General features: G+C 37.2%; 2 protein-coding genes across 3 annotated transcripts in view; one reads left to right on the top strand and one right to left on the bottom strand.

The window, feature by feature from the left end:
• Positions 1-8,808, bottom strand: part of ETFDH (electron transfer flavoprotein dehydrogenase) — a 33,804-nt gene extending 24,996 nt beyond the window's left edge. Inside the window, exons 1-2 of one of the 2 annotated variants that reach the window (XM_049631237.1) lie at positions 8,728-8,808; positions 8,368-8,498 (exon numbers count right to left, since the gene is read on the bottom strand). In XM_049631237.1, coding sequence (XP_049487194.1) covers positions 8,368-8,401 — 34 coding nt within the window. In that variant the 5' untranslated portion in view covers positions 8,402-8,498; positions 8,728-8,808. Of the gene's footprint in view, positions 1-8,367; positions 8,632-8,727 lie in introns of those variants that run through there. The other variant, XM_049631236.1, reaches the window with a different exon arrangement.
• Positions 8,809-9,056: 248 nt separating this feature from the next.
• On the top strand, positions 9,057-12,498 carry CB1H4orf46 (chromosome B1 C4orf46 homolog). Its single transcript, XM_049631238.1, has 2 exons — positions 9,057-9,296; positions 10,955-12,498. Exons 1-2 carry the CDS (start codon positions 9,111-9,113, stop codon positions 11,108-11,110), a joined length of 342 nt encoding a protein of 113 aa, XP_049487195.1. The 5' UTR covers positions 9,057-9,110; the 3' UTR covers positions 11,111-12,498.
• Positions 12,499-21,209: the final 8,711 nt, after the last annotated feature.

Here is a 21,209-nt window from a genome sequence, read left to right as displayed (position 1 = left end):
CCCCCCCCCCCCCCCCCCCATCAACCCTCAGTTTATTCTCAGTTTTTAAGAGTCTCTTATGCTTTGGCTCCCTCCCTTTTTTTTTTTTCCTTCCCCTCCCCCATGGTCTTCTGTTAAGTTTCTCAGGATCCACATAAGAGTGAAAACATATGGTATCTGTCTTTCTCTGTATGATTTATTTCACTTAGCATAATACTCTCCAGTTCCATCCACGTTGCTACAAAAGGGCAGATTTCATTCTTTCTCATTGCCAAGTAGTATTCCATTGTGTATATAAACCACCATTTCTTTATCCACTCATCAGTTGATAGACATTTAGGCTCTTTCCATAATTTGGCTATTGTTGAGAGTGCTGCTATAAACATTGGGGTACAAGTGCCCCTATGCATCAGTACTCCTGTATCCCTTGCGTAAATTCCTAGCAGTGCTATTGCTAGGTCATAGGGTAGATTTATTTTTAATTTTTTTGAGGAACCTCCACACTGTTTTCCAGAGCGACTGCACCAGTTTGCATTCCCACCAACCGTGCAAGAGGGTTCCCGTTTCTCCACATCCTCTCCAGCATCTATAGTCTCCTGATTTGTTCATTTTAGCCACTCTGACTGGCATGAGGTGATTAAGCTAACTTTTTGATCCAAAATTGTATGATTCTATATGATGTCTTATATTTGGAAATCTGTGTTCACATTCTGACCATATCAATACCACATTCAGTTAACAGTTAGGTCTATGTTGTTGAGCCATTAGTTGTGCACGTACTGAAACACACTATACTATTTCCTAGATGAACAATTAAAATTTTCTTCTTAACGTTTGTTTATTTTTGAGAGACAGAGAGAGACACAGCGCAAGTGGGGTTGGGGCAGAGAGAGAGGGAGACACAGAATTGGAAGCAGGCTCCAGGCTCTGAGCTGTCAGCCGAGAGCCCAACGTGGGGCTTGAATACATGAACTGTGAGATCATGACCTGAGCCTAAGCCGAAGTTGGGTGCTTAACTGACTGAGGCACCCAGGTGCCCCAGGTGAACAATTCAGTTAGCTTCTCCTCATTAAAGCAATGTTTTCAAACTATAATATTTTAGAAGTACCTAATAAACTAATTTTTCAATATAGCTCGTATCAAGCCTAACCTATAAATAGGATGACCACATAATTTATCAACTGGATACTTGTGAAAGTAACAAGGGGCAGTACTAATTATGCTGGGACAATGCAGGCAAACTAGGTTTTATGGTCAGCCTTTTAAAAAATTAACTCTCCCATATGGCAGTATCTTCAGAGCGCCTCAAAAATGTACCTATACTTTAAGTAAGAAAATAGAAATAAACAGAAGTGTGCAAAGATTTATCTGCAATAATTTTCTTTAAACCTCTGTTGTCCTAAAATCTTCAACTCTACCTCCTCCCTCCCTTATCTGAAGCAGATACTCTAACACACCAAACATCATAGAAAGATAGAAGCAATTAGGTGGGAACTTTCCTATTTCCTTGGCAACAACTTCTAATGTAATCTGTATTTGTATCTACTCTTTGTTCATTCTCTTAGGTTATAATAGATGTCGTTTCCCTTCACTTAGATTAATCCTTCCACCTGGATGATGAGGCTTATCCCTCCCATATTTGTAGGGACATCCCTCCATCTGAGGCCTTCCCTTTGACCTGTATCTTCAATTTCAGTCTCTCTTCTCCGGTACTCTTCTTCATAATTTTTCCCATTATAAAAAAAAAAAAAAAAAGGGACAGAGAATCCTCCCTTGGGAATAGCCCTGAAAAGTATAAAAACTTGTATTTGCAGCTATAATAATTAAAAGTCTGTTATAGGAGAAGGGATAGAATAATCAAAGGAAAAGAATAAAGAGTTCAGGATTTGATGTCTGATAAAGATGCCATTTCTAATCAGGGAGAAGAGATGGTTACTCACTAAATCATCAAAGATAGGGAGACAGTCATTTGGGAAAAAAGTGTACCTTTTTCTTCCTATCAAAATGAATTCCACTTGGCCTATAATTTTAACAGAAAAAGTCAAAGTATAAAAGATTATGGTGATACATCCACCGATTATTTGTTTCTCTGCTTCTGAGTGTAGGTTACAATTAGTTACTAGCTTCCCACAAGTAGAGCATGAAAGGGAAAAATATTACTTTTACAGTGGAGAAATATAGCAGACCCTTTAACCAAATGATCAAGTTTAACATTACTGGCAATAAGATATGTTGGTAAAACATACTCCCTGATATGATAAGAAGAGCTCTTCACCTATGTGTCATACTTCCCCCAAAATCTATAACCTCAGTGTAATTATGAGAAATCAGACAAATTCAGATTGAGGAACATTCTACAAAATGCCTGGCTAGTACATATCAAAAGTATGAAAGACAAGAAAAGACAGAGGAACTATCACATTGAGGTAGACTAAGGAGACATGACAACTAAAAGCAACATGGTGTCCTGGATTGGATCCTGGAACAGAATAATAAAATGCAAATAGAGTCAGTAGTTTAGTTAATAGTATTACATCAGTATCAATTTCTTAGTTTTGGTAATTATACTATGCTTATGTAAGGAGTTAAGCTGGGCAAAGGGTATATGGGAACTCTGTGTCATCTTTACAATGCTTCTGTAAGTGTAAAATTATTTAAAAATACAAAGTTAAAAGATTAAGATTATGGTGATACAAAAGTTAACGCAAAAAGCTTCAAAGACCCAAATGTGAGAGCTAATACTATAATTTTTTTTTAAACATGGGTATAAATCTTTGTGACCCTGGATTAGACAAAGGTTTCTTTGCTATGATACCAAAAACACAAGCAACAAAAGAGAAAATAGGTAAACTATACTTCAACAAAATAAAAACCTTTTATCTTCAAGGGATGCCATCAAGAAAGTGAAAAGATAACTCATGGAATGGGAGAAAATATTTGCAAATCATGTATCTCATAAGGGACTTGTATCAAGCATATATAATAAACTCATCTCTAATAATAAAAAGACAACCAGATTAAAAAAGAGACAAAGGATCTGAATAGACATTTCTCCAAAGGAGATATATAAATGGCCAATAAGCACATAAAAAGATTCTCAACATCATTAACCATCAGGGAAATACAAATCAAAACCACAATGAGATAACACTTTATATCCACCAGGAGGGCTATAAGCAGTAAGAGGGATAATAACAAATGTTGATGAGGATGTGGAAAAACTGGAACCCTCATACACAACTGGTGGGAATGTGAAATGGTGCAGCCACTTTGGAAAACAGTCTCCCAGTTCCTCAAAACCTTAAGCATAGAATTTCTATGTAGCTCTCCCCTAGGTATATACCTAAGACAAATGAAAACACACAAGAGCTTGTACATGAATCTTCACAGATGCATAATTTATAACAGCTAAATTATAGAGAAAATCCAAATGTCTGTGAATGGATAAAAGGTGATATATTCATACAATGGAATATTATTCAGCAACAAAAAGAAATAAAGTAGTGATATATGCTACAATATGGTACACTTTGAAAACATATTGCTAAATGAAAGAAGCCAGCAGGGAAAGATCACGTATTATAGAATCCCATGTATATGAAATATCCAGACTAGAGTAATTTATAGAGACAGAAAATAGATTAGTTGTTGCCTAGGGCTGGAGAGGTTGAAGAGTGACTGCTAATGGTGTGAGGTTTCTTTTTAAGGTGATGAAAATGTTCTGAAATAGACTGTGGTGAGGGCTGCACAACTGTGTGTTTATATTAAAAGCCATTGAGCTGTGTATTTTAGATGGTGTGATTGTATGGTATGTGACATATCTCAATAAAACTATTATTAAAAAAAGAATATTCACAACCACACACAATAAAGATTATGAGAAAAACACTGGAAATTTTTTTTCTAACAGAGATGTGGGGCAAAAGGATCTCTCATCCATTGCTAGTGGGAATGCAAAGTGGTACAGCCACTTTGGGAGATAGTATGGCATTTCTTACAAAGCTCAACATGCTCTTAACAAATGATCCAGCAATTGCACCCGTTGCTATTTACCCAAATGAGTTGAAAATTAATGTCCACACAAAAACCTGCAGTCAAGCAAGATGAGTAAGCTCTAGAGATCTGATGTTCAACACTGTACCTATAGTCAACAATAACATACATTTAAACATTTGTCAAGAGGGTCTATGCCATGTTAGGAGTTCTTATCACAATAAAATAAAAGAAAGAAAATGGCCAATATTAAAAACAAAGCCCTTCCTTCACATGAATGTATAGCAGCGTTATTCATAATTGTCAAAACTTGGAAGATGTCCTTGAATAGGTGAATGGATAAACAGATACACTGGGGTGCATCCAAACAATAGAATATTATTTAGCACTAAAAAGAAATGAACTATTAGACATGAAAAGACATGGAGGAAACTTAAATGCATATTAAAAGAAGGCAATCTGAAAATGCCATTCTATATACTGCATGATTTCAACTACGTGACATTCTATAGATTAAATTATAGAAATTACATTTCTATATATATATATATACATTTGTATATAAATTACAAAAAAATCAGTGGTTGCCATGGGTTCTGGAAGAGAGAAGAAGAGATGAAAATGTGGAACACAGGGGATCTGGGGGTAAACTATTCTATACAATAATGTAACTAATGGTGGATACATGTCATTACACATTGTCAAATGCACATAAAATGTACAATACAAAGAATGAACTCTAATAACAATGTATCAAAATTGGTTCACCAATTGTAACAAATGTACCACCAATACCAGATGTTAATGGGGAATGGGGGAAAGTTATATGGAAACTCTGTGTATTTTCTGCTCAACATTTCTTTAAACCTAAAACTGCCCCCCAAAACTAAGTTTATTAATTAAAAACAAAACAAATAGAAAAGGGCAACATGGAAAAAAGCAGTGGTTAAGTGCATAGGTTTTGGAGTCTGTTTACATTGTGTTTGAATTCATTAACAGCAACGAAACATTCAGCATGTTATTCTAACTCTGCTCACCCCATCAGCTCTAAAGTTTATGGTTAGTCTTTGCCTTGGAAATACTATGATATATGATCTAGTATAACTCTTACAAAAAGCAAGGGGCTAATACATATTTGATAACTAAATAGATATCTTCCTAGTTACAATTTTCACTGTAGTTTGCAGGAACCTGCAAATCTGTGGTTAATTTCCAAAAAGTAACTTGGGTTATACAGCAATAAAAATAATAATGAGGCCTTTCCTAGTTTTTAACTTGTCTCTTATAAGGAAGCATCTATCTGCAAATGAACAAGTTTCTTTTTCTTTTAAGATTTTATTTTTAAGTAAACTCTACACCCAACGTAGGGCTCGAACTCACACTCCCGATATAAAGAGTCACATGTTCTACTGACTGAGTCAGCTAGACATCCCCAAAATAAGTTTCTAAATATGGGCTATAACAAATAATTAGTAAAGATCAACAAAGACTTTTACATGGATTTGAAATATACAATAAAATTTACATTTTAATGGACATACTGAACAGTTCAAAATTTTCAATTTTAGGGGTGCCTGGGTGACTCAGTTAAGCATCCTACTTGATCTCGGCTTAGGTCATGATCTGAGGGTTCATGGGACTGAGCCCGGCCTCGGGCTCTGTGCTGATAGCGCAGAGCCTGATGCTTGGGATTATCTCTTTCTCTGCTCTCCCCTGCTTGTGTGTGCCTGCGCACTCATGTGCTCTCCCTCTCTCAAAGTAAATCAACTTAAAAATTAAAAAACAAGAATTTTCAATTTTAATACATCTTATCCTTCATGACCTTATAAAAATTGTGGGGCAGCTCATCCCCATTTACAGTAGATAAATAGGAATTCAGATGGTCCCACTCAAGCTCAGTCTCAATCCTTCCAACATCAGTCAAGCTCTGAGACTATGATCGGATTTGGAATGATTTGTGAATGGAAACTGTGCTGTGATGAAAACAAGATTTTTTTTTTCCTTTCTTTTCTAATTACATGGAGAGATAATTGCCTGGCATAGTCTAATTGTTTTTTAGTACCTAATTGCAGAACTAGCATATTTTTATGATTTATTCTTTCCAATAAAATATTTTTTTATTTAAAAAAAAATTTTTTTTAACGTTTATTTATTTTTGAGACAGAGAGAGACAGAGCATGAATGGGGGAGGGTCAGAGAGAGGGAGACACAGAATCTGAAACAGGCTCCAGGCTCTGAGCCATCACCACAGAGCCTGACGCGGGGCTTGAACTCACGAACCGCGAGATCATGACCTGAGCCAAAGTCGGCCACTTAACCGACTGAGCCACCCAGGTGCCCCAATAAAATATTTTTTTAAAGCAAAAATCTGGCCTCAGAAAATCAATAAGTAAAGATTGTGGGAAACAGGAAGGAAAGAGATGTATAGTGGCTGAACTCTAAGGACTTTTAAACACTAAAAAATATCTTGGGGCACCTAGGTGGCTCAGTCGGGTAAGCATCTGACCTTGGCTCAGGTCATGATCTCATGGATGTGGGTTCAAGCCCCGAGATGGGCTCTGTTCTGACAGCTTGGAGCCTGAAGTCTATTTCAGATTCTGTGTCTCCCTCTCTCTCTCTGCCCTTCTTCCACTTGTGCACGTGCTCTCTCTCAAAAATAAATATTAAAAAAATGTTTTTGATAATCTTAAAAAGAGTGGCAAGGAAACTAATTTTCTCTACTTACAGAGGCATACTAAAAATTTTAATATTGGGAATAATGTTTTAATTATTAGATAACTTTTCACATATCCTAAATCTTGAAAAAAAATGTATCTAAAATACATAAATAAAGATATTACAGGAGAATTCAGTTCTAGAGTTCAGTTCAAATAGAGCATTATCATTATTCAAAAGAATATTTATGAAATAATTATTTGTATTAGTAAAAGATATTAAAAATCTTTGTTTTGTGATGAATTGTAGTTTGGTGTATAGAAGTTACCATTTGCTGCTGCAAACTGATGACCTGGTATCAGACAAAACTAATTCTATTGCTTACATAGCCAGTGGTTTTCTTGAGAATATTTGGAATTGGGTAGTTTGATTTTCCCCAGGGGACAAAAATTAAAAAGTCATGACCTTTACTCTTTTTCTGAAAACAAATCTGGTACTCCACTTTAAACATCTGAACCATTAGGCAACTTGGCTGAATTTTGGTAGAGAAGGTCAAAAAGTCCATTGAACTCATAACATCACTGCCAACACATTTGTGTCCATCTGTTTGTTGCCAGTAGTGGTAACACTGAGCTATGAAAATGGCAATGATTTAAGTATCCATGGAAAATGGAAATGCTGATTGTGGTGGAATTTGGTTAAGGCTTGGCCCAAGAATGGTTTCAGCTAAATTAGGCAGTAGGGTAGATAGCATCTGACTACTTTGATATTCCACAAAACATAAAGCATATCTACACATTAGGTGTAGTAATACATGTATGAGTAACAGGAACTTTAAACAAAATTCTAATTTAACATATGGTAGCCAAATTTGACAAAATTCTACTTTCATAAAATGTACATAATAAGAACATCCGTGAATCTGCAGTATGTATACTTGTTTATTCCATAACCAAAAATTAAATAAAAGATAAAAAAATTAAGACAACTGTGAGAAAATTCAAGATTCTGCAGTGAAGTTTTTTGAATTTTTAAACTTTTTTTGTTTTTAGGTAAAACCAACCAAAGACCATTCAACTGCATTATTATTATTATTATTATTTTTACTTAAGAGAAAGGGAAGGTAATGAGGTATTTTCACAAATCATGATGGTTCTAGGAGCACCCATAACACGGTAAGCCTCTAAGGTTAATTTTAGACAATGTAGAAAAATTTCTGGCTCCAGATGTAATCTGGTGACTTGGGGCAGCACATGGATGTTAATCATGTGACAGATCGGACTTCAAATTCTTAAGAATGGACTAGGATGGGTGCAAAGACGAAAGTCAGTACACGACCAAGAAGAAAAACTGTGCAAATATTATTTTATCCATTTAAAACAATGCAACATATAACACCTGAGCTATGGGATAAGAGTTTTAGGACCAGGATTTGGGAATATTCGGTTCAGGAGTCCACCGGAGAGTCATGTTGACAAGGTTCCTCAGCCCACGACCTTTAACCTAGTTGTTAATTCTTCCAATTGGGGCAACTCAATGGGGAGGAATTTAGGGTCCATTACCAGGCGCAGACAGCGTGGCCTTCGTCCTAGTTTAACCAGTGAACGCCAGGAGAGCCGGAGGAGAGAGGTAGGTGTCCAGCCGCACCACCCCCCCCCCCCCCCCCCGGTGTGGCCCTGTCCTTTTCGCCCCGACTCCTCGACCTTCCTCCATTTATCCCCGCCCGGAGTTCTCTCTCACCCGGGCAGGACAGCTTGGCTAGCGGCACCAACATATTCACTGTTCCCAGGACTGTCGGTGGGACACAACGGAAGGGCTGTCTGTGGCTCGCCGCGGGCGCTGGACCTCTAGGCCGCGGGGGGCGCCATCACCTGCCAAGAAGGACCAACACCTCCGCTGAAGTTTGCCTAAAGTTCGGCCCAACACTGTGGCTTCACCGTGTTCCCGCCTCTTTCTCGCTCTGCGCCGGCGCCACGCATGGACGCGATGGCCAGCAGAGACTTCCGGGTCACGTTCCGAAAGAGGAAAAGGAAAGAGACTCTAAGTCCCAGCCCGCCCCCGGCTTTAGGCTGAGGATTGGTTCTGAGTTTTGCCTCTCACCAAGGCGTGGTGAGGCCTCCGGGGGCTTGTGAGGGAGACCCACAGATCCGGTAGTGTAACGCGCTCGCATCAAAAGCAGTGGGAGGCGGTGCGATGCATACGGCATTCTGGGAGTTGTAGTCCTCTGCTCAAGCGTCTTCTGAGCCTGACTGGAAGTTTGCGCAAGAGCGTTGAGCTACCCAAGGTGAATTAACTGACATTTGATTGGCTGTCCCGAAAAAATGACTGGTATCCGCGGATTTGGCTAGAGACCCACTAGTATACTGGGCGGGATTGCGGCCGGGAGGAGGCGGGGCTTCTGGGCGTTGGGCGCGAGCAGTTTGAAAGACTGTTGGTGTCGGTTCGGCTGCTAAGGTCGGATTCTGCAGTCCCAGCCCCGCTCAATGGCAAACCCTGAGGACGTGCGGGTTTCTTCGCCGCCCCCGCCACCTCCTTCGTCTCCCTCGTCTTCAGACGCCTCGTCAACATCTTCCCCCGGCGTCCCAGTGAGTTTAGGCTGGCCAGTTCCAAGCAGAAGCAGCAGCCGAACAGTGGACCCCCTGGAGGAAGTGGAGCTGCAGATCGGAGACGTGAGTGTTGGTAGACAGGTCCCCACTCAGCCCTTTTTGGAAGACCGTGGCGGTGCAAGGGAGAAAAGGACCAGGAGTCCGCGCACCCAGTCCGGCGCGTCTCGCGCTTCTGCCTTTTCAGAGTATGGGCTGGGGGATGGGTTGAGTAAACTGGCGACCCAAGGCCCTTTGTCCCCCATCTATGAGGATTCCGCCTTTAGATTTAGTGTTGAGGAATAAGGGGTTATCCCTCCACCGCCCCACCCCTATTTTCTTTTAGTCTCGCCTTCTGGTTTCAATCACCCTCTGTAACCTGAAACCGTTCTGCTCTACTGCGCCGACTTGTGCAGGCGGTGTCTGTGCTCTCCTTGTTGCCTGTTGGTGCTTAGAATCAGGCTGTGATTTCTTTCCTTGGGACTTAAGATCCCGCTGCTCTAGTTGGCCACCTGCCAGAGCCAGCTGGCAATGCTATTATTGTCTGTTTTAGGCTTGCTGTGCGCTGGACCCAGTTTGGAGGGATTACTTAACTGCGCTTGTAGTCTAGATTGGGTTTCATTAAAGGTTAGGTCAAAAACCCCTCCCTATGATTGCTAGAATGCATAGTATGGTTTCTGTTGAATTGCGAATTCCCAGTGGCGCGCATACCCACCTACTCACCCATCACCGGAGTTTCAGTATAAAAAGACTCTTGGATGGGTCAAGTGAATGAGGTATGTAGGGTGTGATCCTCCTGGGAGAACTTTGTGGAATAGACCCTGTTGTGCAGACTGGAAACTGGATAATGAACTCGATTATCTTAACAAGTATTTGTTTGCTTGTTTAAAGACGACTAAAATGGTGAACAAAACTGTTTTTGCTGAAACAAGACTGGTTTCAAGAGAATATGTAGACTGGACTGCTGATGTGTTAGTGTAGGAACAGTGTTATTCTATATTATAGGTGAAGAAAACATTTCTGTATGCTTGATTTTGTTCATTTTGATTTTGTTCATATATGTCAGCTCAGAGTATCTGTTCTTTGTTCTATATATTTTCATGGTTTAAATAGCGTTCACAGGTAAAATTAGTGGAGCACTGCCCTTGTTACTAAATATCAGTGAGTTTTTTATTTTTTAGTGAGTTGTTTATGATGAAGTAAGTCTTTAAGTCCTTCTTCAGATACTTCTGGTCCTTAGTGTCAAGGGATCCAAGTCCTCTTGTTGAGTTAAATGAGATTCTAGTGTATTTTTTTTTTTTTTTTACTTTCTTTTTTTTTTCCTTTTAAAGATTTTTTTTTTTAAGTAATCTCTACACCCAAAGTGGGACTTGAACTCAACCTCCAGATGAAGAGTTTCATGTTCTATGGACTGAGACAGCTAGGCACCCCTAGTGTATTTTCAGGTAAAAAAAAAATACTGATTTGTTATGTTTGGTGCATAATGGATGCCTTTCCAGCAGACATATTTCCTCAAAGCTTACTTCATATGAAAGAATTTCTTGGGTTCCCTGAAAGAGCTGGTATTTTCGTTTGAAGATTTTTTTGTTACTTTTAAGGAAAATAACTTAGGCAATGGAGTCAAGGTTTTAAGCTATTTTTAGACTGTTTATAAAATGAGATGAAAATCTTAAAAATAAACTTCTGTTGTTTCTTTTTTCTTTTCTTTCTTTCTTCCTTTTTTTTTTTTTTTTTTTAAATTTCAGGCAGCATTTTCATTAACCAAACTTCTTGAAGCCACATCTGCAGTATCAGCTCAAGTGGAAGAGCTTGCCTTCAAATGTACAGAAAATGCACGTTTCCTTAAAACATGGAGGGACCTCTTGAAAGAAGGTTATGATTCTTTGAAGCCTGACAACTGATTTGGCTGTGTAATAATTCATACTTCCTCATTGATGATATTTGCACGTGTACCATAAGTATAAGGTAGTCTCCAGTAGTTCTGTGTATTCAGAATGAAATTTTTTTGGTTTCCTTCACTTTTGTGAAAGCAGAATACTGATGTTATATTTGATGTTGGCAATATTTATCTTTAAATACTTTCTGTCCTCTAAACCTTCATAGAATCTTTTATGGAAGTTAATTTCATCAGTAGATATTGTTATCTATAGTTTTAATGGCAGAAAAAAAATAGTTAAATCATTATTCTATTTGATTTGCAAGAAGATGCCAAGAATGCCAGAGTTTGAAGTTGAGCTTTATTTTACAGACCTAGGGAGGTAACTTTAAGGCTACCAATGTTGGCCCAGTGCCACTAGGCCAAGGTCCCTGGAACTAATGATTGTGTCTTGTTTATCTCCAGCACCTAGAGCAACTGTGTCACACAGCAATCAGTAAATGTTTGTTGAATAAAAGAGTTGACAGTACAGTTAAAAGCTGGTTTTTTTTTGTTCCTGTTTTTACCATGAAAATTGTAATTGTTTTTCTAAAAAAGTATTTGACTCAGAACCTCACTGACTTGAAGGAATACAATCTCTTTTTTTTTTTTTTTGACGAGAATTTGAACTTTGAGGACAACTTTTTAAAATATATGATAAATACTTTGTTATCCTTTATGATGCTTTCTAAAAAGCTTTTATTTCAGAAAATGAAAGCCTGTCTAGAAAGAATGTTTATATTTTTTCCTTGTTTATTTCTCAGGTGAACTCTTTTTGATGTTGTTGTATGTTTGGTTGTTCTCTTTAAAGTGCCTTGTCAAAATTATGGCTCTGTACTATTACTTTTTGAGCTTTGCACATAATAATTTAAATTCTAAATATAATTCTAAAGAAATTACTGTGTTTTTAAGGCAACAAATTTAAATGATGTGATTGCTTGCATATAATTTCACTTTATTGACAATGTTCTACTTTACTTGTTCCATATCTTGTATTCTCTCTGTCTCTCTTTGGTGGTTTGTGTCGACAATTAAGCCAACTAATTTTCCGTAATTTCTAGACATCTTTGATAACGCATCTTAGTTCTTTGTAGATATGGAGTTGTGTACAGATATGTATTCTAAAGACCCACAGTGGGGTTATGAAAGGGGACAAACGGATGGGTAAAGAATAGTTTCATTGAGTATATTAGGTCATAGTTCTTGGTCCCCTTTTTTTTTAAATTTTTTCTTTTTAGTTAAAGATCACACAAATGGTGTGCTTCTATACCAAAGAGATACTTATTTTCATATTAGAAAAATATTTTTCTTACATGTCACGAAAATTGCAATTTTTAAAATGTATAAAAATAAACTTGTTCAAAGCAAATTTTATTTCCATTTCTTTGGGTTCATTAGTTTAAAACTTTTTATTGAAATATTTCGAACATAACAGGAAAAGTGAATGATTAAAGAATATATCCCTACCATACAGATTTAATAAATATTAGCATTTGGGGCAGCTGGGTGGCTCAGTCTGTTAAGCGTCCAGACTTCAGCTCATGTCTTGATCTCACAGTTCGTGGATTTGAGCCCCGCATCGGGCTCTGTGTGGACAGCACAGATCTTTGGCTCTTCTGTCCCTCTCTCTCTCTGCCCCTGCCCCGCTTTTGCTTTCTCTCTCAAGAATCAATAAATAAACATTAAAAAAAAAAAAATAAATGTTAGCATTTGGCTATCCTTTCTTCAGATCTATGTTTGTAAATGTCAGATACATTTGAAACTTTTGCTACCTCTTTGATCCCACCCCTTCTCTCCCCAGAGGTAACCATTGTCCTGGAGGTGGTGTATATTCTAGTTTGTGTTTTTATATTTATAGTACATGTGTATGTTTTCAAAGCACTACAAAATACTTTTTTGTGTATGTGGTAGCTAGCCTCCAGATGGCCACAATGGTCAGCCTCCTGGTATTCATGCCCTTGTATAGTCTCACATGTTGAATAGTGCTGACTTTAATAACTACTAGGAGATTGAAGAAATGCAGTGTGTGATTTCTGAGGCCATACCTTTGTCCATTTTTCTATTAGGTTTTGTCTTTTCCTTATCAATTTGTAGGTGTTCCATATATTGAATACTAACTAATGACCTGTTCTCTGTGTTTCAACTATCTATTGTAGCTTGTGGTTTATCTTTGTATTTGAGTGTGGAGTTTTCTTAAATAAAGGCTTTTAATTTTAATGGAATCTTACCAGTTTTTCATAATAGTGCTTTCTGGGGCTTGTATAGGAAATGTCATAAAGATACTCTCCTTTATGTCTTTCCAAAAGTTAAATTTTTGTTTTTAATGTTGAGGTGTTTATTCGTCTGATTAACTTTTGCTTATGGTGCGATTTTGGGATCTTGTTTATTTTTGTATGTCTGTTGCTGTTCCTTCAAGTATCAGTATTTCAAATGCTACATCTGTCATTCAATTACCATGTAAGTGTTTGGTTCTGAGCTCCATATTGTATTCTGATTTATTTGCTTAGCCCTATGCTAAGTCCCCTATAACTTTTTCTGTTACAGCTGTATCATAAGTATGATCTGTACTACTTTGATTTTTGTGTATGTGACTTCCTCTCCCCACCATGCATGTTTTTATGTTAGAAAAGAAGAACCATCTTAGTTGACTTATAATTTTGTTGAATTGCAGTCAGCTTAGGTTAACCCCTGATTTCAGGAGGTGAGGCTTCTGTGGACACTTTCAGTTCATTCCTCATCACTAAAACTCATAGCTGCTAGTGTCAGGAGTCTGGTATCCCCACAGCTCAGCTCTGTTGACAGTTTTTGTTGTCATGTGTGGCCCACAGAGAAGTTCATCTTATTTTTAACAGTGGCTTTTTAAAAAAGCATCCCTTTTTGTATTTCTTTTTGCTCTGCTTCATGGCAGGGGTTGGGGAAGAGCTCAAAACATAAACATTTACTTAAAGACTTAAGAAATTGTTTTCTTAACTAAGTAGCTCATTACCAGTTCTACATACACCTTAGAGAAAAACTCAGTATTTTGATGTAATTAAAAGCCTCAAGAGGCTAGGGTGCCTCGGTGGCTCAGTCAGTCGCCGGAGTATCTGACTCTTGATTTCAGCTTGGGTCATGATCCCATGATCCTGCTCAGCACAGAGCCTGCTTGGGATTCTCTCTCTCTCTCTCTCTCTCTCTCTCTCTCTCTCTCCCTCCCCCTCTCCCCCCCTTTGCCCCCTCTGCCATTTGTGCTCTCTCTCTTAAAAAAAAAAAAAAAAAAAGGCCTCAAGAGGGTAAAAGTCACTGTAATGAAATTTTTAGTATTACAAATAATGTGTTTCAAAAATTCTGAGTTAGGCACTATGCTAGGAGCTTTATAAGCATTATTTAATATTAACTTTTGAGGAAAGTGATGTTATTTCTGTCTATAGAGACAGAATAGGAAGTAAGCTGAGATGAAATTTGCCTGTGGGTCTCTTACACCAAAATTAGTATTCTCTCTCTCTCTCTCTCTCTCTCTCTCTCTCTGCCCCTCCCTCGCTTGTGTGGTCTCTCTCAAAATAAATAAATAAAAACAAAAAGTTTGTTTTTGAGAGAGAGAGGGAGACAGAAACCCAAGCAGGCCCTGCACTGTCAGCACACAGCCCGATGCGGGGCCCGAACCCACAAACCATGAAAGCATGACCTGAGTTGAAATCAAGAGTCAGCACTTACCTGACTGAGCCACCCAAGAGCCCATAGATTAATTTTTTGAGAGCTCTAAATATGGATAAAAATCACTTGAACAAATTACAACTGGAGGTATAGAAACTTGTTAGAAGGTTATTGCAAATACGGCAATAATACATGATGTCCACACAAACTAAGGTACTGGAAATTGGGATAAAGCTAAATGGATAGATTTAAGAGTTGTTTTTTAGGTAGAATAAAGGTAGGGCTAGGTGATTTGATATGATGGATAAAGGAGAAGGAAGAGCCAAAGACTGATTCTAGGATTTCTAGGTTGGGCTTTTGGTACCATTCACTAAGACAGGGTCTCAAAGGACTCTATAGGTTTTTGGAGATTAAGCTGTTGATAAGATAAGGTGTCAGTACAGAGTCTTAGTAAGACAGAGCCCATAATGATTAAGGAGCATAAGGCAAGCTGAGGGCAAACCTCAAGCTAAGAATAATAATCCCCCGCCCCAACCCCTCCTACTCACCTGGTGGGATATGTGTGACATTCCTAAGGCACTCTTGGCTGCCCAAGAACAAAGGAAAGGGGGAAACAAATGGTTAACTGATGGAGATCATAGTCCTGCAGGATATGAGTTTCCATTAGTTTATAAAAATAGAATTACCCTACAACCTAGCAATAGCACTATTAGGAATTTATCCAAAGGATACAGGAGTGCTGATTCATAGGGGCATGTGTACCCCAATGTTTATAGCAGTGCTATCAACAATAGCCAAATTATGGAAAAAGCTCAAATGTCCATCAACTGATGAATGGATAAAGATGTTTTATTTATATATATATGTATATATATATACACACATATATATACACATACATACATATATGTGTATATATACAAATATATATGGTATACATGTGTATACATATAATATATACATTATATAGATATATAATGGAATACTACTTGACAATGAAAAAGAATGAAATCTTGCCATTTGCGACAACATGGATGGAACTGGAGGGGATTATGCTAAGTGAAATAAGTCAGAGAATGATATGTTTTCACTCATGTGGAATTTGAGAAACTTAACAGAAGACTATTGGGGAAGGGAAAGGGAAAAATAATTTCAAACAGAGAGGGAGGCAAACCATAAAAGACTTAAATACAGAGAACAAGCAGGGTTGATGGAGGGACGGTGGGGAGGGAAAAATGGGTGATGGGCATTGAGGAGGACACTTATTGGGATGAGCACTGGGTGTTGTATGTAAGTAATGAATCATGGGAATCTACTCCCAAAGCCAAGAGTACACTGTATATACCATTTGTTAGCTAACTTGACAATTATATTTAAAAAAAGTCTTCATAAATTATAGGAAAAAGGCAATCTTATAAATAGCTTAATCTCCAAAAACCTATAGACTCAGTTTCCTGGAGCTCTAACATCACCCTCCCCTCCATAGTGATGTGGGGAACAAAGACAAGAAGGAAATGATATGTATAGTTAAATTTCTTTATAACCTGCAGCCCATTGACAAATTCTTGAGGTAAATACAGAGTACGTGTAACATTTCTCCAGGAACTCTCTACTATCTTAATGTCTTACCAGAGGGAAAACAACCTAAGCTTGACAATAGCAAGGCCTCTGGTATCTTTAGCATATGAAAGTCCTTTTGAAAGCCTCCCTTTTTGCCTTTACCTCTCTAAACTACATAGCATATAATCAGTCACTCTTCACAACCCCAGTGCATCTTTTTTTGCCCAGGAGTCCTATCCCAGTGCTTTAATAAAATCACCTTTTTGCATCAAAGACATCTCAAGAATTCTTTCATGGCCATCAGCTCTGGACCCCCACCACTCTAAATCCCCATCACATAATAATGTACATGAAAGAGCCAGAGAGATACTCAATGTTTAGTGGGCAGTTGTATGCATAAGTGACTAATTTAGGAGAGAGAATAGGCTAAAGGCAAAAATGTGGGAATCATCAGTATATATAAAGTAATTGAAACCATAGAAATAGATAAGGGGCGCCTGGGTGGCTCAGCTGGGTAAGCATCCGGATTCAGCTCAAGTCATGATCTCATGGTCTGTGGGTTCAAGCCCCACGTCAGGCTCTGTGCTGATAGCTCAAAGCCTGGAGCCCACTTTGGATTCTGTCTCGGTCTCTCTCAGCCCCTACCCTGCTCACGCTCTTTCTCTCTCTTAAAAATAAACATTAAAATAAATAAAAACATTAAAAAAATAAAAAAAAAATAAAAAAAATCTTTTGTTTTAAAAAGTCTTAAGAAAAGAAAAGGATTTAAAACAGTAAATGAGGCTTCTAGTGAAAGATTTTTATTTAAAAGAGGAGTACATTGGGGTGCCTGGGTGGCTCAGATGATTAAACATCCAACTCTTGATTTCAGCTCAGGTCATGATCTAATAATGGTTTATGGGTTCAAGCCCCATGTCAGGCTCCACACTTACAGCACAGAGCCTGCTTGGGATCCTCTCCCTCTGTCTCTGTCCCTCCACCACTCATTCTCTCTCTCTTTCTCTCAGGAAATAAACTTAAAAAGAAAAAAAAAAAGAAATACATTATTAAAAATTCAATGTATTTTTGAAGTCTCTTAGAGTGGTTCACTCCATCGCATTCAAGTATCAATTTACTTATTACTTAGGTAAGCAGTAAAATGCATGGACTTGAGTATTCTGGCTGCATATATCCCTTTCCCATTTGTTGTTTTCCTTCAATTTTATCAATATCTAAGTTGCTAACAGGCAGTAATTGCTTTGTGAGGGATTAGGTAGTAGCCAAATGCATTAGGAACCCTTAAACTGAAAATAGTAAAAAAAAAAAAAAAAAAAAAAAAAAAAAAAAGGTTGAAGTCGTCCTGGTATTTATTTTTAAATTTTAAAATACTTTGTTTTAACTTAGAGGCATTCATTTGACCTAGAAGCATAGGCCATGAGTTTTGGACCAAAGTTATTTTTGCAAGAGAGAAAACCATGACTTCTATCTGAGTTAACTTAGTGCTTCTATTGCACCTTCCTTCGAAGTTAGTAGGAACTAGTTAACTAGTTATGTGGTATGCCAGTAATTACTTACCAGAATAAGTTAAATAGAAGTTACCCTATTTGGAGAGGCGGAAGAATGGAAGAGTGAGTAGACTGAATAAACAGGAAACTAAATGGCTTCTAGAAAATTATTGGAAAATATTTTAATGCTAAAAAGTTGTTTCAGATTATTTTGTAAATTCATGCATTTCTAAGACCCTTAAACACAGGTTACGATCATGATTTTGTAGTATTACATTTTATCTATCTTGTCTTCATGATTATTGCTTTTTTTTTAAGAAATTATTTTTAAGAAAAATATTTTTCTTCTAATTTTTTAATGTTTATTTTTGACAAAGAGAGAGAGCCCGCGAGCAAGTGTGGGGGAGGGGCAGAGAGAGAGAGGGAGATACAGAATCCAAAGCTGGCTTCAGGCTCTGAGCTGTCAGCACAGAGCCTGACATGGGGCTTGAACTCACAGACTGTGAGATCATGACCTGAGCCGGAGTCAGATCCTCAACCAACTCAACCACTTTTCTATTGTAATATTTATTAGCAATAAGATTTAAGAATAACAAATACTCCCAAAATAAACTTATGAGAATTTAAATATTTTTGTTTTTGTGAGCTTTAAAAATTATATAGTTTCAGTAGCTAGAGAATTGAATATTATAAGAACTATAGCTTTCTATTATTTCCTGATTTTTTGTTGGAAGTGTAACCATATTCCTCATGTAGAAAATTTATTGTCATTATTCCAAGTAAGAACAAAAAGGACTCAAAGTAATCCATGTTTTTTTTTTTTTTTTTTTTTTTTATTTTATTTTATTTTTGGGACAGAGAGAGACAGAGCATGAACAGGGGAGGGTCAGAGAGAGAGGGAGACACAGAATCGGAAACAGGCTCCAGGCTCCGAGCCATCAGCCCAGAGCCTGACGCGGGGCTCGAACTCACGGACCGCGAGATCGTGACCTGGCTGAAGTCGGACGCCCAACCGACTGCGCCACCCAGGCGCCCCAGTAATCCATGTTTTTAATAGATGTAAGTTTCAGGTAACTTACTTTCCAAAGAAATCTATACAATTATATATTCAATAAATACATTTCTGATTCCAGTAATTTCATGTGTTAAACATTTTTAGTGTATTTAAAACTACCTGAAGACATTTTGTTCCTATTTAAAGGTTTCAAATTACTAAACCAAAAAAATTCCAATAGCTCAGTTAGAGACCAGAAGAATAAGTAGCCAAAACGTTAGTATCTTATGAACTGACTGGCCATGCAAAAGGAAGGTAAATCCATCCCTTGATGACAGCTACTTTGTCTTTGAAGTAAAACATGTGCATGCGGACCTTTTCTTCCTTAAGTTCCTGAATCATTGCATTCTAGCTCTTCTTTTTCCCTTTAACTGCTTTATTGAGATCTAATTCACAAACCATAAAATTCACCCGTCTAACATCTACAATTCAGTGGCTTTTAGCATTTTCACAGAGTTGTTTATCCATCACCACAATCAATTTTATAACTTTTTTTGTCCAGGAAAATACTCTGTACTTCTTAGGCAGCATCCTTCTGACCCTCTCACCCCCAGTGACCTCTAATCTATTTTCTATCTCTATGAATTTGCTTATCCTAGATATTTCATGTAAGTGGAATCATATGGTATTTGTCCTTTTGTGTCTGGGTTATTTGATACTCATCACATTGTAGCATGTGTCAGAACTTCATTATTTCTTATAAATGGCTGAATGATATTCCATTGTATGTATATACCACATTTTGTTTTTCCGTTTATTAGTTGATGGGCACTTGAGTTGTTTCCATCTTTTGGCTACTGTGAATAATGCAGTGAGCATTTGTATACAAGTGTCTGAATCCTGTTTTCTATTCTTTTGGGTTTACACCTGGGAGTGAAATTGCTGGATCATATGTTAATCCTATGATAAGCTTTTGAAGAACTACCACACTACTGTCTATGATAACAGCTGCATCATTTTACATTTCAACCAGCAATGCAGAAGGGTTTCAATCTCCACATCCTTGTCAGTATTTGTTTTCTCTTTTTTTCTTTGTCTTTTGTTGTTTTAGTTACAGCCTTTTTAGTAGGTGTAAAGTGTTATCTCATTGTGGTTCTAATTTTCATTTTTCTAATGATTAGTGATGTTGAGCAACTTTTCAAGTGCTTATTGGCCATTTGTATATCTTGTTTGGAGAAAGGGCTTTTTAAGTTCTTTGTCCACTTTTAAATTGGCTTGTTCATCTTGTTGTTGAGTTGTAGGAGTTCTTTATATATTCTGGATAGTAAAACCTTCTCACATATATGATTTGCAAATATTTTCTTCCATTCTGTAGGTTGTCTTTTTACTTTTTTAAAAAAGATTTCATTTTTAAGTAATCTACACCCAACGTAGGGCTCGAACTTATAACCCCGAGATCGAGAGGTACACTCCACTGACTGAGCCAGCTAGGTGCCCCGTCTTTTTTGCTTTTTTGATAGTGTTGTTTGGTACACAAAAGTTTTTAATTTAGATGAAGTCCAATTTATCAATTTTTTCCCCTTTGTTGCTTATGCTTTTGTTGACACACCTAAGAAACCATTGCTAAATCCGAGGTCTTGAAGATTTACTCATATGTTTTCTTCTAAGAGTTTTGTCTTATTTTTAGGTTGTTGATTAATTTTGAGTTAATTTTTATATATGGTGTAAGGTAAGGGTCCAATTTCCTTCTTTTGCATGTGAATATCCAGTTGTCCCAGCATCATTGTTGAACAGACAGTTCTTTCCTCATTTGATTGTCTTGGCATCTTTGTTGAAAATTAGTTGACTGTAAAATGCTTTTTTGAGTTTATCAGAATATCTTTTTTCATAGAAATAGATATCTTGTACTACCTCTCAAATGTACAGCAACTTGAGAGGTAAGATGAATTTTTAAAACAAAATATTTTGCAAACAGACATTTTCTCATTTCTCATTTTTCATTACATTGAGTATTACAAAACCTTAAACCTTTATTTAAAAGTGTCCATGATTATTATGTTTGCTATGTGCATGACAGATAAAGCTCTACCTTCATCTAAGAGCTGCATCTATTCTGTTGTAGCTAAACATAATTTAACATTGCAAATTGAAAAGGTTCTATATTATTCTATACTTCCAGGTTCTACACTTCCAGAAATTTACTGCAGTGCTATACACATAGTGGGTACTCAATAAATGCCTAGTAAAAGAATGAATGAGTCTTTCTGAAGTAGATTTCTCTTAATTTCCTATGCAAAATATGTACTAATATATACACATTATCAGTATAATTTATTTCCCTTTATATGGGCATCAGTCACTTTGATTTTTCCCAAATAACCTCATGTCTTTGTAATGGTTTTATCTCAGCCATT

This window comes from Panthera uncia, chromosome B1 (assembly GCF_023721935.1).
Source record: "Panthera uncia isolate 11264 chromosome B1, Puncia_PCG_1.0, whole genome shotgun sequence".
Classification (NCBI taxonomy): domain Eukaryota; kingdom Metazoa; phylum Chordata; class Mammalia; order Carnivora; family Felidae; genus Panthera; species Panthera uncia.
The sequence above is the reverse complement of the archived record's forward strand: the minus strand, read 5'-3'. Positions and strand labels throughout refer to the sequence as shown.